The sequence below is a fragment of the Onychomys torridus genome, chromosome 3, assembly GCF_903995425.1.
Source record: "Onychomys torridus chromosome 3, mOncTor1.1, whole genome shotgun sequence".
In the NCBI taxonomy this organism is placed as follows: Eukaryota; Metazoa; Chordata; class Mammalia; order Rodentia; family Cricetidae; genus Onychomys; species Onychomys torridus.
The window spans coordinates 50993487-51011112 of record NC_050445.1 but is presented as its reverse complement, the minus strand read 5'-3'; the positions used below and the strand labels follow the sequence as shown (position 1 = coordinate 51011112).

The window sequence follows — 17626 nt, the reverse complement described above, 5'->3', positions numbered from 1 at the left end:
TTAATCCCTCATAGTCAACACTCCTGTGGCTTCTCTCGTGATCAGGAAGACACAATGCAAACAGCATGTCTGTCATTGTCTCAGCCTGGCCTGACTCCTTCTCATCTCTTTCCATTCATTCCCCCTCTGACCTTCTGCAGCTGAAGTCAACAGTCACTGTCCTTCCTCTGGGAAAACCTTGGTGCTTTCTACCTTTATCACAATATTTCAGGTCTAGGGGTATGGCCTCCTCTCCTCCAACGCAAGCTAGATTTCCACTCTCCCCTCCACTTTCTCACAGCATTTGCTCTTTTCCCTACATCCTAGTCATTTCAATTTCAATATTTTTATTTTACTTTTCAAAACAAGTCAGTTGCTACTGCTGCTGGCATGAGGCTATTTCCAGATGTTGAGCTCCTATGTAAGGAATCCCAGTCTAAGGGAGTATGCCAACCCACTGAAAACCTAGTTTAGTTGAAGAAGAAAGACAACAACTAAGTGTCAGCCAATCATAAACAATCAAGCCTCAGCCAATCACTATTTGCCAACTGGTCAACCTATCCATGTTCCAAAGAGGGAAAAAAAAAATGGACTAGCTAAAACTAACCAGGCTATTTCTGTAGTTTACTTTTTTTGTCGATGAAGACTCACTGCCCATACTGCCCAGTAGCTACCCTGAACCTTTTCTGGTTACTCATTTCATAAGCCATCGTTTGAAATAAACTCTAAATATAACTTATTTTTCTTATATCAGTTAAATGCCCATCTCTTCCACTGGAGTCTAAGATCCAAGAGAAAGAAATCAGGCCCTTGTTTTCCTGCTGTACTCTTGATGTCTAGGACAACAAAGACCGTCACAAAGACAGGAAATCTCTGTTGGACGAATGCATGCATCTGCTCATTTTGTTTCTCCACTCTTTTTGTTATCACTTGAAAGATAGGCTATTGCTATCCTAATTGTATTTGATCAAAAAACTGCTGCTACACATGGTGACACGGGCCTACAATTTCAGCTACTGAGGAGGCTGGGGCAGGAAGATCACAAGTTCATAGACATCCTGGGAACAAATCAAGACCCCGACACCAACAAAATAAAATTACTGCTGGTGATACAACTTGCTAAGTGTTCATGTAGCATGCTGGTTAATTTAACAACTTGACATAAGTTAGGGGCATCTGTGAAGGAGGAACCTCAACAGAGAAAATGTCCCTATTAGTGTGGACTGAAGACAAGTCTGGGGGGCATTTTCTTGATTAATGATTGATGTAAGGGTGGCCAGTGCCACTCCTGGGCAGGTGGTCATACATTGTATCAAAAAGCAGGCTGAGCAAGCCAGTGGGGAAAGCCAATAAGCAGCACTCCTCTGTGGCCTCTGCTTTAGTTCCTGCCTCCAGGTTCCTGCCTTGAGTTCTGTGGTGGTTTGAAAGAAAATGGCCCCCTAGGCTCATAGGGAATGGGACTATTAGGAGGTGCGGCCTTGCTGGAAGAGGTATGGCTTTGTTGCAGGAGGTGTGTCACTGGGGACCGGCTTTGAGGTCTCAGAATCTCAAGCCTGCCTAGTGGCTCACTGTCTCGTCCAGCTGCCTATGGATCCAGATACAGAACTCCCAGATCCTTCTCCAGCACTATGTCTGCCTGCATGCCACCATGCTTCCTGCCACGATAGGGGACTAAACCTCTGAAACTGTAAGCCAGCCCTAATTAAATGTTTTCCTTAGTAAGAATTGGCATGGTCATGGTGTCTCTTCACAGCAATAAAACCCTAGCGAAGACAAGTTTCTTCCCTGACTTCCTTTCACGATGGCCTGTAAGCTGTAAGATAAAATAAACCTTTCCCTTTCCAAGCTGCTTTGGGTCATGGTCCTCACTGAATCAAGTAAAAACAAATCAAAACAATATGCTAGGGCTTGGGTTCAATCCCCAGTACTACAAACAAACATAATCCTACTTACAGTTTGACACAGAATATTAGAAAGGGAGAACCAGAAACCTCTTATTCTTTCCCCTAAATGTTACAACTAAGAGAAAAATATAGGATTTTTGAGGGTGTTACTTCAAACCCTTGTTACCTTTTTCTAACCAAGATATAGAATTAATCATAAATATAATAAGGAGAAATCTTACACAATCCCTAACTTGCGTCGTAGCCTTTGGGCATTGAGATGATACAGCTAAAATGTAGACAGAATGCTGGAAAGAATATCTAGTCTTTTTCAGGTCATGCTAAAACTGTCCTTGTAACTGCAATACAGGCCCTTGTAACTGCAATATCTTCCAATCGCACAAAACCACATTCTTGCCTTCCTATGTGTAACTCTGCCTGTGCATTGCACCCAGTTTGGAGAGACACATCATCGAGTTCTACAAGCCTCATTGGCAGTTTGTTTTCCTCACGAATATTTTCATAATGTGTTAATATTCAAGAAGGAAGCATCATCCAGCTAACTCTCTGGCTCAGGAACTGGGCCTAGACTGGTAACATCATCGTCACTGTGGTAGGAGAGTGGGGTTGAAGAGAGCAACAGCGAGCCTGACACATGACAAAAGAGATTAGAAACTCTTGTCCACCTGGGCTATGCACAACAAACCCAGCAGGTGCATGAAAAGTCTATGATATATAAATGAGAAAGGGAATGCTATGTGAATGGCCTATAAAGTTCATGCACGGGCCTTGCAGTTCAGCATTTTTTTTGGGGGGGGGAGTGGATATATTTTCCCTGCTCACCCACCAACTCTAATTCTCATGTGTTCTACCCTTTTCTTAATAAATCATCTCTATTTTTCACTACATCAACACATGGCCCTGGCACAAGTCTTTACTGTGGCAGTTCTCAACCTGTGGGTCGCCAGCCCTGTGGCAACCCTCTATCTCCAAAACTGTGTACATTATGGTTCATTAACAAAATCATTATCATAATTCAGTAGCACCACTCGAGCTATGAAGAAGCAATGCAAATGACTGTACGGCTGGGGTCAGCACAACCTGAGGAGCTGTGTTGAAGGCTGCGGCACTAGGAAGGTTGAGAGCCACTGCTTTATTGGGACACAAGAACCAGGAACTTCAGGAGGTGAGCACTGCACCCAGACCTGTGCTTATCACATCAGCTGCATTTCCTGGAACACAGAACGGAACTCTTCCTCTTGTGTTCTACTGTTTAAAACTAATGGAAACTGTTTGTTCACCAGAGAAAATAAAACTGCACAGAGGGAAACAAAATTGCTAGTTTCTGTTTTTGTTTTACTCCACAAAATACAACAGTATGTTTAAATCGCTGGCTATTTGTACTTCATGAAAACTGATTTTGCTGTAGAAGTGACATAAAGCCTGACCAATACTTCTCTCTTTTCCCTAGACATGAACAAGTCTTACCTCCATGGACAGGAAAGGAAAGGAATAAGTTTGATGTTTTTGTGAATTCAGCTATGCTCATCAAGTCCATTCATTAAAATGAACAACACACACACACACACACACACACACACACTTGGGTTAATCAGTTGCCAGCAATCACAGGGGAACTTTGAAAGACAAAACCCTCTGTGCTTTAATTTGTTGAAACCAATGAAAAGCCAGATTACTATTCTTTTATCAAGACTTGGCATGCATGCTGTACAAGGGATTCTCATAATATGCTGCCATTCCCCAAGAGCTGATTTTAAAACTAGAGAAGAAGACATTATTCTGTCTGATCCTAAGGGGCCTAGGTCAGTGGAAGGGTGGGTGCCTGCTTATTCTGGGTTGACCCCCCTCCTCCCCAGCAACATATGTTCTCTATCAAGATTCCAGCACTGAGCAGTACAATCCTAAGCATATTTCACTTGGAAAAGTAAAGCACTTAAGTTCTGGAAAAGAAACTACACTGCAATTTGAAATAGTAAAATATATGGCATGTTTGGAAAGGGTCATAAAATTTGTTAAAATGGGCATTTGGGGATTAAACTTTACCTTTGAAGTGTCAGTATTTCACAAGAAGACTATCACAATGGGCTCAAATAATTTAAATTCTTACATTCATTTTTACAAATACAATTTTCTGGTTTCTGTTTTGTTTTTTGGTTGTTTTGTTTTGTTTTGTTTTTGAGACAGGGTTTCTCTGTGTAGTTTTGTGCCTGTCCTGGATCTCACGTTGTAGACCAGGCTGGCCTTGAACTCACAGAGATTCACCTGGCTCTGCCTCCCGAATGCTGGGATTAAAGGCGTGCGCCACCACCGCCTGGCTACAAATATAATTTTTAAAGTGACATTTCTAGTGGTCAAGACAACTTCAGATGGTGCTGACCCCATGGGAGCCATCGCATCCCTCCTAAGAAACCTTCCTTGGTAGTCGCAGATAGGTATGCTGTTGTCAAGCATGGGAGGTCAATGTGGAACACTGCCGACCACTGTGAAGGATACTGTATGCTCTCTCCTCCCCCACAAAAGAAACTAGTCCCAAATATCAACAGGGCTGGGCTTGAGAAAAACTGCTTTAATTTAGAGTAATAATTAAATGCCTCAAATTTCTCTGCATTTTGGACCCATGAGTAGATCACACTTTTGTTTTGCTTTATTATAAAATGAAGATCAATCTAAGAAACCTCTGAATGCACTCAGTGACAGTTTGCAAAAAGCCAAGTCTGGTCTAAATGACACTACTGGAGAAGAATTAATTTTACAATATGTAAGGTCAAGATACAACATTTTTGTGAAATGTTTGGTGTGGTATATCTCTACTTATCTGCATCTGAATTTCACTTTTCTGCCTGTTATCTGTAGGTATTCAATAAATACATTTTTGTTTATCTTTGACAGGATCTCACATATGTAGCTGGTCTCAAGCTCTGGATCCTCTCGCCTCAGCCTCATGGACTACAGTTACAAGTACCTGCTACCCTGTTGAGCTCAAGGAACTCTGGAACAGGATGGGAAGAAAGCTGCACTTTGAAAGAAGCTTGCAGTCCACCTCCTCTCTTTCCTTTTACTGTACATTGGCATGCCAGGCTACCCCAAATCAGGCTTCTGCCACGCAGAGGAATCCAACTCCCTCAGGAGGGGCGTAACACGAAAATAATCCTGGCAGTAAGATGAGGACTTGGCACAGCAATGCCTCTCCAGCTCCCATCTCTCATCTTCACAATGCTGGGAGAAAGAGAAATGTTCACTGTAACTTGGGCCTCTTTTATGCAGCTGTTTACAGAGTCTCTGGTGGAGGCATTTCTGCCACGTGATAGTCCCCGAAGGTTACCAGAGCTGGCAGTGCATTCCATGTAAAGAAATGCTAAAATGGTCAAGTTTGGGAAATTCCAATGCAAATAATTGAAAATCTGCCTCCTGCAGTTAGCCTATTTATAAAGTTTAAGAGGGGGGGGGGGATTATCTATCCTTCATACAGTCAATTTCATTTTTCTCATATAAGGGGGATGGGAGACATACAGGAAATCTGTATTTATGATAGGGACATCAGTACTGCTCTTTGTAAAATATAATTTCTTCTTAACAAAGATGCTTGTTCTTAGAAATAGGCATGGTGGTACATGCTTGCAATCCCAGCACCCAGGAGGCTGAGGCAGGGGGAATACAAGTTCATAGCCATCCTGGGCTATATAGCAAGACCATGCCTAAAAATATTTTTTTTAAAAGTGTTAAAGTGAATACTGTTACGAAGCTATGGATGTTTCATATTATAAGTATTTTTTATCTTAAAAAGGAAAGCAGCAAAAATGCCAAGGTACACATTGTATCTGTTTTACTCCCTCCAAACTTACATTTATGGACGCTTCTCAAATGTCTACTGTCTACTGCTACCTATTCAGTGATCACTGAAATCATTAGGACTTGAAACTCAAAGCCACAAGGATCATGTGGTTTAGAAAGTGAAACAGCTTGATCCGAAACACATTTTTAAATCCTAAAGAATTTGGACACATCACAATACAATCATTTCCAAATCTACTACAGTTCAGGGTACGAATTAGTTATCCTTTATTTTAATTATTAAGCTCAAATAGCAATTTTTTTTTTGAGCTGAGGATCAAACCCAGGGCCTTGTGCAAATACTCTACCACTAAGCTAAATCCTCAACCCGCAAATTTTTTTTTAACTTAAAAAACCAAAATGTACTTCACTTGCAGAGACATGGTATACTAGTCACTAAATAAAGAGATTTTAGTTCTTAATTTATAGATAAGTTTATCTGCTAATATGAAATAAAAATTTTCACATCCTTTCTTCTTCTCAATTTCTTTCTGGGGCATTAATCAGCCAGTAAACCACATTCCGCTGCACAGTTAAGGAAAAGGCAATTTAGTGACACATTTGGCGGCGGGTAAATATTTGACTAGTTCCCATCAAATGCACAGGGAACAATAGTAAATCCTGGCAGTTGAGTCTATTCCAAGTACCACAGGTATGTGAAAATTCCATTACTACCTACTCTTCAAACCAGATTATCTAAATATTTAAATAAATCATAAACATCATTTTAAAAAGGCTTTTAAGAAGATCTCACACACCCTGAATTCCATAGAGGGTCTGGATGACTAAGGGAGTGGAAGGCTCCTATGTGAGCCCATGTGTGGCCCTAGCTGGATGTCTTCTCTCAGGGCTCCTCTTCAGCTTGCTTGATTTCCATCCCTAAACATGGGAGACTGGTCTCAGCCAGCACTTCCCCACAGGCTATGTTGAAGCAGGACGGAATATTTTTGTTTTGGTTAATTGGCTCTTAGATGGCAGGGAGTGGAGCCTGCCACACATCTAGGATTTTTTTTTTTTTTTTTTTTACTTCTTTTTTGTTTTGGTTTTTCAAGACAGGGCTTCTCTGTGTAGCCTTGGCTATGTTGAAACTCACTCTAGAGACCAGGCTGGCCTTGAACTCATCAATCTGCCTGCCTCCCAAACTTTTAAATGCCCCTCAGTTTATTCCTCTCATTAGAACTTTATGTATGACCATTTTGAGGCAAGAGAGGAGTTCCTTTTTTATCAATAGACAACTAATTTAAATTATTTTAACAAACTGAATTTTCTAGAGATTGAATTCCCATGTAAAGTATACTTTTTCCTTTCTCTCTCTCTCTCTCCCTCCCTCCCTCCCTCCTTTCCTTCCTTCCTTCCTTCCTTCCTTCCTTCCTTCCTTCCTTCCTTCCTTCCTTCTTCCTTCCTTCCTTCCTTCCTTCCTTTTTCCTCTTTCCTTTCTTGTTTGTTTTGTTTGACATGGGGGTCTCACTATGTAGACCACAATTGTTTTGAACTTACCCTGACCTCATTGCTTTCTGGTGCTGGTGCTTGAGATCACAGGCATGCACCCCCAGGCCTGGTTAAACATGTGCTTTTGTTTGGAACTTCACCAGAAGTCATTCACCATTTCAGTAAAACTACCTCACTGTATTTGAGTCAACACTGTGGTAGGCTTGGATCAGGATTCTCTTACAATTGCCTTTATAGAAATGCTATGAGTAAGTGCAACTGGACATCAAGTTCATTATATTTTCCAGTAAACATACATCAAAGGAAATTAATATTTTCTCTATTTTTCTTTTATTGAACATAGTTTTTTTTTTCAGACAATACATTCTGATGACAGTCTCCCCTGCCCTAACTCCTCCAAGATCTTCTCCACTTACTAAAAGTTACTTTTCTATTAGATATCAGAAATGTATATTGCAATCGATTGAGTTTTTACCTTTTTGTTTGCTTGTTTCTTGAGACAGGGTTTCTTTGTGTAGCTTTGGAGCCTATCCTGGAACTCATTCTGTAGCCCAGGCTGGCTTTGAACTCACAGAGATCCTCCTGGCTCTGCCACCGAGTGCTGGGATTAAAGGCATGCACCACCACCACCTGGCTAGATTTTTATTTTTTATTTATTATATACACAGTATACTGCCTGCATGTGTCCCTGCAGGCCAGAAGAGGGCACCAGATCAAATTACAAGTGGTTGTAAGCCACCATGTGATTGCTGGAAAGTGAACTCAGGACTTCTGGAAGAGCAGTGGGTGCTCTTAACCACTGAGCCATCTCTCCAGCCTGAGATTTTTATTTTTTATTTTAACTTTTTACTTTAATATAGCATACTTAAACTTCCAATTATCCATAAATGTCACTGGCAGGTTAGCAAAGCACAACAGAAATATTTTATGAGCATGAGAAATAGGATTTGATTAGGGTTTAAACCCCTGACTATGCCGTGTAAATGCCCTTATAATTCAGACTCCAATTCTGCAGAAGATATCCACTTGATCATTAGGGAATCTTTGCCTGTACTCTTCTAATTGGAAATGTTGCAATTAAATTAAAGAAAATGTGTGTGCTCTTTAAAACATAAAAACAAAGAATCCTCAAAGTGTTCAAACATTTACGTAAGCAGCAGGAGGGTGCACAGGGTCAGTGCATTTTGCATGTTAATACAGAACAGAAAAACACAGAATGGCAAGCTTGAGCCCTGCGTTTCCATTTGGTTTAACAGGGGCACACATGGTAGTACTATATCTCCATGTGGAACAGGACAGACAACAGTCACAACCAAATTTTGCAAATGTCCACTCAGCAAAGCTTCTAATGATAAAAGCTATAGCTCCACCTCAATGCTGGCTTGCAAATGATACAACCAGACTCCCAGTTTATGGGGAAATTGCTCTTGGTCACTGAACTAATGGTAAATAATATACTTTCTGTAGTAGGAATCTTAAATGGTCTTATTAATAAAGCACACCTGGAGCCAGGTATTGGGGTGACTGCTGGAAGATCAGAGAAGTAGAACAAGCCACAGCCACCTCACCTCGCCAGTTCCTCAGCTGATCCTGTTTCCTCAGACTGGATGCCTCTCAGCTGAACTGTGCTGCTAGAAGCCTAAAAGCTTAACCAGCCAAAAGCTTCTAGTTTCTGGTCTTCACGCCTTATATATCTTTCTGCTTTCTGTCATCACTTCTTGGGATTAAAGGTGTGAGTCACCATGCCTGGCTGTTTCCAATGTGGCTGTGAACTCACAGAGATCCAGATGGATTTCTGCCTCTGGAATGCTAGGATTAAAGGCATGAGTGCCACCATTTTCTAGCCTCTGTATCTAGTGGCTGTTCTGTTCTGACCCCAGATAAGTTTATTAGGGTGCACAATATTTTGGGGAACACAATGCCACCACAACCTTCTGCATCAGTTTCCAGTATGTGAAATTCAGGAACTGCTTCCACTCCCACTCGGGACCAAGTTCTCACCCCATACAGCCGGGCACACCCTTGTACATCCTATGTACCGTCTACCATTCCTACCTCCCTTCTTCCCCATAAAAGTTCTTGTCACACGCAACAATCAGCTGAATTTTTACATTTTTACATACTCTCACATGTACAATAATATTCCTAGGACAAAGTTTCAGGAAATAATACTTAGTGAAATAAGATAAACCCATGCTTTGGATGTAATAATTACAGCTCTACTTGCCAAATAACAGAGAACCAAGATACATCTGATTATATACAAGTGACTAGCAAAGAGGGAAGAAACCAAAACCAAACTGAAATTTACAGTTGACTAATATACCAAAGCAAGTCAAGAGGAGGAATTTCCAATCAGAAAACTGCATCAAGACAGTTTAACATTATTTCAAAAGTAAAATGTAATTGGGGCATTTGATATATTCTTTGTAAGCTATGATAGAAATATTTTTAAGTTACTTGAAACTCTGAGAAAAATAATTCGAAGATATGAACATTTTCATTTTAACTCTGAGTTTCTGAAAATAATATCATTCATGATTTACATAGGAAGTAAAAAGATATATTATCAGTAATATTTTTATGAATGATTCTATTACTTATTCTCCACCACTATCATACACATACAAGACACCAAAGTAACAATTTCCTAAAATTGTATGTGTAAGGTCAAATAAACATGTGATACATGCAAGGATTATTGATTAACACAGTAGACTTCTCAAGTCTCCCATTTTCAATGGTGTATTCTCATCTCAACATCCATATGACTTGTTTATTTGTCTTGTGTAGGTTCTCAGTTGATGTTTTGAGTGAGGAACATATACTAGACTAATGTAACATTTAAAATGCAGTTGATTCAAAAATTAAGAAGAAAAGCACCTCTGCCTTTGGCCCTCTGAGAAATAAGGACACACTTACCCGCAGGGCCTCAATGACCAGGTCTCTGGCTTCGAGTTCTCCTTCCATCACGCTGAGGAGCATCCGCAGCTCCGACTTGCTGAGGTTATCCACATCAAACTCTTTTTTCTGGAATGAAAATTGAAAAGTGGAATCAGTACAAAACCATTCCTAGAAGAGCAATGTATATCTAGAAGCCAAACATGGTGACTACAAAATACCCATCTCAAATACTGGAAAGAGGAAGCCAGCAGTTCCCAGGGGCTCACTGGTCAGCCAGTCTAGCCTTGACAAACTTCAGGTCAATGACAGACCACATCTTTATAATGAGAGGGGTCGTAATATCTGAAGAATGATACCCAAGATTGTTCTCTGGTCTCTACATGAATGTATACATACATGTTCATTCACACACTTACCCCTAAATAAACATTCATGTGCATACATACAAAAGGGAGCAGTAAGAGTAGACCTGGACAACCTGTGGATCATTTCTATCCACTGTATTAGAATATAGACTTACACTTGGCCTTCTAGAGGGAGAAAACCATATCATGCTATTTCTGCAAATCTCTCCTCAGAGATGTAGTTGTCTGCCTGCCTAAACATCTGCTCTTAGAATCTCTTCAAATTATGCAGTACAAATTTTAAAAGTCCCTGGAGTCTATGTCAAAACAGGCCTGGCCTTGGGATGGGGGCTAGTTTTGAGGGTGACAAGAAAACACAGATGTATTCCTTGGAGGGTCCCTGACATAGTGGCTCCTGGGAGGCTATTATAAATTCCAGGACATCCAATAATAACAGGTCTTGTTTACAGAACACTCTACAGCAGAGGCCCCCAGCTGGCAGTCTATACCCAAATCTGGCCTACAGATGTGTTACTTGAACCATGAAGCAATATTCCACCTTCCATTCAGCCAACATTAGAAAACCTGAAAACTACTAAAATTTCAGAATTCTGTCTTCTCTTCAAGTCAGATGTCTGGGCCTTCTCAGATTTATGTTGCCATAGGCAAGAATCCACAGAGTCAAATACCAATTGACCCTTTCTAATGAACACATTCTTCATATTGCCAACTCTTCCTCATTTACACATATACACACAGATATGGTTTTAATAAGCCTGAACCATCGCCCATATATAGTTATCTTGACTTGAGGTCAGGTGACATTGTTTGTAACCATGATACAGAGATAAATAAACCTATGTACCTTCTTGCTCTTCTATAAGGAAGTCAAGATGTGGTTCAAAGGGTAGCAAACTAGGCTTCTGAGAAACCTAGGTACATCACAAGGAGTCGGTTCAAGGCCCCGGTGGCCCTGTTCCATAGCCCATGCTCTTCCAGCCCTATCATTTCTTTTTCTTTTCTAGATTTGTTTTATTTTGTGTGTATGAATGTTTTTCCTGCATGTATGTCTGTGCCCCGCATGCATGCTTGGTGCCTGAGGAGATGGTGAGCCTCCATGGGGGTGGGGGTGGGGGTGGGAATTGTCCTTTGCAAGAACAGAAAGTGCTCTTAACCACTGAACCAACTCTCCAGGCCCTCATTTCTTTTTCAACAACCTTCCCTAGTGACTACTTCCTAGCTCTCAGTTAGGTTTGCACAGATAACCAGTGACTCTAAATTCTTGTCCTTAACCACCCTCTTTCTTTATGACTTCTACATGGAGGTTTTCTGACATTCCTTTTATGGCTGGAGCTGTGAGAGGATCAATCAGAAAGTTAACAGCCAAGATCAGGTTAGTGCAGAGTCTGAGGTCCCCTGCAAAATTCTCATGGTCTCTCCACTCTGTGCAGACATTCTTGATAAACACATTCACTCCCTAGCTCACCGAGACAACCTAGGTCATTACCAAATGTCTCGTGTCACCTAAGCTCAGAAGTTGTTCTTCAAGACATTCCAGAATTCAACTGCACATTTCTGTAGCACTCGGTGTTTTCCAAAGTATTCTAAAAGAACCAAGTTTAACCCATGGGACACCATCACCTCTGTTTTTAGTTGAAGAAACTACAATGCAGGAGTTTGAAAACATACACAGATCTTGCGAGTAGTAAAAATTAAACCAGAATGCACCCACTGTGCCTGTGCCTGGCTTGTCTGTGAGTGTGGTACACAGCACCAACATTCCAGAATGGGCTGTGTGAACATGAGATAAAATGGGTGCCCTCTATCAATCAGTGAATGAGAAATGGCGTGGCATTTAAGTGTCTAACACCAAACTATCTCTATGAATACACAGAAGCGAGCACAGCAAACCCCACGACTTCAGGGACTGTCACAAGACATGACCAGAACCAGTCATATCTCATTCCCAAGAAGCTTTAGTAAAGAGAACCATGATTTACAGTGGAAAGAAACTAGACCCAGATGGCTCGCCAAAGAAAGCTTCTTAACCATTCTTTCTAGTTAAATGGCTTCTTTTTCCACACACATGACACAGAGCAGTTATTGGCAAGGCGGATCCTAAGGATGGGGAGAGGAAAATAAACCTACAGCAGACCTTAGGGGATGCAGGAAAACCATTGCCCAGTAGGCCACTGTAGAGATGCTTCCAGTAAGTGGTAAAGTCCAATATTCCATCAGAAATCCTGTTTCCACTAACAGAGCATTATCACATGGGGTTATATAATCCAGTGGTTCTTAAACTTCAGCATGAGGATGGAACACGTGAGACTTGTTCTTAAAACACAGCAGGGCTCCACTCCTAAAATTTGACTCAGGGAAAGTGGGGGTGGGTATGAACTTGCCTAACAAGTTCCTGCTGAGGTGAAGGATAGAGCCCACTTTGAGAAGCATTTCATCAGGCGATCTGTTTTCTCAGCCACACACTGAAAACCCTAACACCTATTCTGTACGGTTCTTCTGAGAACTGCATAAGAACATATGTATAAAATTAGACACAGAGTATAGATGAGCAGTTGCTATTAATAATCGAGATGTTTTGTGTAGAGAGGAACAGGGTACTGCCTAAATGTCTATTTCTGTTTTTAACTCTACCAACCCAAGTTCAATAAACTCAGTTTATTGACTATGATGGAAATTAGACTTTTAACTTGGCTTTCCCCAATGAGACTGCAATTGCTGTGTGCTGTAGAGGATATTGTTTTATTAATGCTGCTGCTGCTGCTGCTCACTCTAAAGATTTTAATTAATTGTGTGTTTTATTGTGTTTGTTCCTCTGAAGCTTCATGAGCAAAGCACTCTGCTAAGGACTAATAAATTATAGAAGGCAGTGCCAAGGTTCTGATTCATGTGAAGAGTTAGGAGGCTTGCACTGCCTCCATCCTCAGCATGACATGTGACCTGCAACTGGCTCTTCTATTGGTCTATGTAGCATGTCAATAAAAAGGAAATTCACTAAAGCGGGAAAACACTGCTACAAGTGTTCTTGCAGAACCACAAATGCATCATGTAGAACGTTCAAAACGTCTTCTGCCACCACGTATTAAGTGATATATTATTATTCTGAACATACAACGCATCTGTCTTCTCTCCTTGACAACATGGAGCTCCATCCTTGCTTCCTCAGGAAAACATCACCAATGCTTGCTTCCAACAATAAAATTCCAGTATTGTTTTCAGATTGCTATTTTCTAGTACCTGATTCTTCCATTCTTATTCTAGTGACCTAGGGGAAAAGAAAGTACATGAAAATATGGTGGAGCTCTAAAGACTCCAACAATTTCATAACTAAAAAGAGCTCTGGTGTGTCTTACTAAAAAATAAAATAAAAAAAAAAAAAAGTGAGCAAGCTCATAAGCCAACACTGGGTTAGGAAGTGTAGGAGTTTTGGGTGTGGGGTAATAAAACTAAACATGTACAACAACACTTTGTTACTGTACATGCTGATTAAAATATAGTCATATATATATACATACATACACATATACACACACATACACATATATTACACATATATAAAATGATAGAAAGAGTCAGTCACCTTTAAAGGGAAAAAAGAAAGGAGAAAATACTCTTACTTCAGAGGTAAACTCCAGGCTCTAGCATACAAGCCAGTCAGTGCTTTACTATGGGGGTTTCACGTTCAGGGTGCCATGTGTGGGGGTCCAGTTTCCACCTTTTTTAAAGGGTTCTTAGGTGGAGGAGAGAGAAATTAAGAAATGATAGACAGAAAGACAGACCAAGACCATGAGAAGAAAGACAGAGACACAGGATAGCTTCAGGAGGACCTGGATTAATACCCAACAGCCTCAAAGGTTTATTGAAAAGGCTTTGTATAACATGCCAAGAGGGGAGGCAAATGACCTCCTGCTTACAAGATCAAAACACGCTGTGGAGCTAAGTGTAGACCCTTCCAAACACCTGGTAAACACACCTGTGACTAAATCATCTTGTGCAACCCTGCTGGGTAAAGCAAGCTCAGATTCTCTGACCCTGAGTACTGACCTTGAGTAAGTTCTCACTAAGAAACTTCTATGGGCTCCCACACTTTACCACTGAGCTACATCCCAGGCTTTCTTTTTACTTTCCATTTTGAAAAAATACCTCACTGAGTTGTCCAGGTCAGCCTTGAACTCACTCTGTATCCCATGAACACCTTGAACTGGCAATCCTCCTGCCTCAGTCTTGTGAGCAGCTGAGATTACAAACATGACCCTTGTGGTGGTTTGATTGGGTATGGCCCCCACAGAGTCATGTGTTTGAATGCTTGGCCCAAAGGGAGTTGTACTATTAGGAGGTGTGGCCTTGTTGGAGTAGGTGTGGCCTTGTTGTAGGAAGTGTGTCACTGTGGAGGTGGGATTTGAGGTCTTATGTGCTCAAGCCATGGCGAGTGTTAACAGTTCACTTCCTGTTGCCTGAGAACTCTCAGCTCCTTCTCCAGCACCATGTCTACCTGCACACTGCCATGCTTTCCGTCATGATAATAATGAACTAAACCTCTGAAACTGTAAGTTAGCCCCAATTAAATGTTTTCCTTTATAAGAGTTGCCATGGTCCTGGTATCTCTCCTCAGCAATAGAAACCTTAACTAAGACAACCCATTAGCTCCTGGGGGGAGGGGGAGAGAAACAAAGAAAGCCCACTGATGTTTTTTCACTTGAAGTGGCTTTGATATCATATACCTATAGCACAAAGAACTTAGATATGAAAAAAACCATTAACACATCTTGGTTTAAGACTAAAATGAATTATCCAACATCTTACGATATTTATTTGAAAACTAACATGATAATCCAATTTTCAAAAGAAGACAAATGACAGAAAATATTGCTATCCACATAACAACATTAAGATCTTCGGAGCACTGATGAAGGCAAGAATACTGTCCCCCCAAATACCAAGAGAAACATGTTCAGACTATGCTTCACTACTGAACTCCATTTTCCCAATTAAAAAAAAACTTGAAACAAACAAACAAATCCAGGTTACATTCTTTCAATGACACACAGGAAATGAAAAGTATAATGAAGCCAACAATAAGATGAAACTGCTTAGTCAGACTGAGCTCATTGATCAGAAAAGTCCCATATACAGGAAGCTAATTGTTCTAAACATCAATTCTATGTTTGAACAACTCTATGCCCAGTCAAAGAGAGAAAGCATTTGTAGGGATATAACAAGTCACATATAATAACTTATGGTAAACTGATATATACTTATCAAGAAGAAAAGCTGCTTACTGGCTTGCTCTCAGGCTCACAGTTAGCTACCTTTCTTATACCGTCTATATCCATCCATCTATAAATTGCACCTCCCACAATGAGCTGTGCCCTTCTACATCAATTATCCATTAAGAAAATGCCTCATAGATATGGCCACAAGCCAATCTGACCAGGCCAATGCCTCTACTAAAGTTCCCTTTCCCAGGTGACTACAGGTTTGTGTCAAGTTGACAGCTGAAGCTAACCATAACAGTTGCCAAAAACCTTACAGGGCATATTCTGAGCTACAGGGGCTGAAATGTCCCTCAAATATTTGCCCAAACACAGCAGTCATGTTAGTGATCCTGAAATAAAATGTAATCAAACACACAGCCAGTCATTTTGTTTGGCTCTCCCTTCAACACCAAGTTCCCCCTTTCCAGTTAAAACTCATGTGATCAATGCCTTTGTCAATATAAGTAGGAAGATATCTGAGAAAGAAGAGGTCTTGTAAAGGCCAGAGATAGGGGCACAGATCGGGGAATGGCCAAGTGAACAGTCACCAAAGAAGGGCAAGACACTCTGGTTCTCAGACTTCTTGTAAGTAAGAGAGGGTGCTGGACTTAGGAATCTCTAAACTAGGGTATTAGACTAAGTGGTCTCTAAAATCTCTTCAAATGGCTTGCTTTCATGTGCCATTAGGATAACTGGATTACTGGACTGAAGAAATTTATGTTTTTTCCTTGGGACCAAAGCTTTTGAGTAGTACTTGAGGCAAATGGATTTTGCCTCTTTGCTTCAAAGTTAGAGAAATATATTTTTCCTAGTTTAATATTTTGTGCTAATAACTAATTGCATGCAAAACTCTGTAGGCAAGCAAGAGTTTCTTTGAAGACCAATAAAGGCTAAACAGAAGGGAAATCAATGAAATGTATCGAAACTTCAAAATCTTGAAGGCTATATCAACATAAATAAAATTGAAGTGCAACTTTCTAATTATTTTGTGTATGCATTTAGTCAATTATAAGAGTTCTCAAGGGAATAAAAAAGTACGTGGTTCTCAGAACATCAACCTACTTTTCAATCTCCATGCAGGTGTGTTAGCTCATTCCTTGGTCTAAACACTTGGGAAGTTGAAGCCAAGTTGCTAAAAGCCTGAAGACAACTTGGCCAGGGCTATGGTGAGATCCTGTCAGAAGAACAGAAAGACAAGAGAGACAGACAAGATGGCAGAGTAGGATAGGGGAATGCAAGTGTGTCACAGAGGAGAGGAGAAGGGAGGAAGGGGTGGAAAGGGGAAGTGAGGAGAAAGAATCTCGAGCTTGCTCTTGCTGTCTCCAACCCTCCTTTCCCATCCCCCTCATTTGGTTCCTGTCTTTCTTCAGCAGTCAGGGCTACCTTCATGTTTGTGTGCTCTTGGAGACTCCAGAAATTTTTTTCCTTCCTCAGTTCAGTTTAAGAGTCTGCTACATTTTTCTCATGTGGCAATTAATCACATCCTGCTTCGTGCATTTCCCCAAAGTATTAAACTCATCTTTAGAAAATCTATTTCCTCGCCTTTACTAGCTGTCAAGACAGCAAGAATATTACATCTTCACATGCTTTTATCTAACATGCCTCCCTCCGCGCAGCAGAAAGGAGAAGGCATGTCATGGTATCATAACATGCAATATTACAGCGGCTCCAGGGGCAACTAAGACACAATGTCTGCTCTAGGGGCTCTGAGTAGATTCACCTTCCATCAGTCAATTAAAGTAACCTGCACTAGGCAAGCAACTAAGGAAGCTCCTAAGACTTGCTGAGAGCTCAGGGTCCACCATGTACCTCCAGGCAGGCAGCATTGCCTGGGTACTTTCACATAAGACAAGCAACTCTGTGTTGGAGGCGTTAATAGTGAGGAGGAAACAATGGCAGGAAGGAAACCTGGTAATGGGTCTAGCTAATTTTAACAAGGAGA

The 17626-nt window shown here is 40.9% G+C and overlaps 1 protein-coding gene across 3 annotated transcripts in view; it reads right to left on the bottom strand.

Annotated features, from left to right (window-relative positions):
- Positions 1–17626, bottom strand: part of Cttnbp2 (cortactin binding protein 2) — a 163948-nt gene that overhangs the window by 140191 nt on the left and 6131 nt on the right. For all 3 annotated transcript variants that reach the window (XM_036182419.1, XM_036182420.1, XM_036182418.1), the window contains exon 2: positions 10086–10193. Coding sequence is in view for 2 of the 3 variants with exons in the window: in XM_036182420.1 (XP_036038313.1) it covers positions 10086–10193 (108 nt within the window). In the remaining variant the exon portion in view is untranslated. The remainder of the gene's footprint in view (positions 1–10085; positions 10194–17626) is intronic.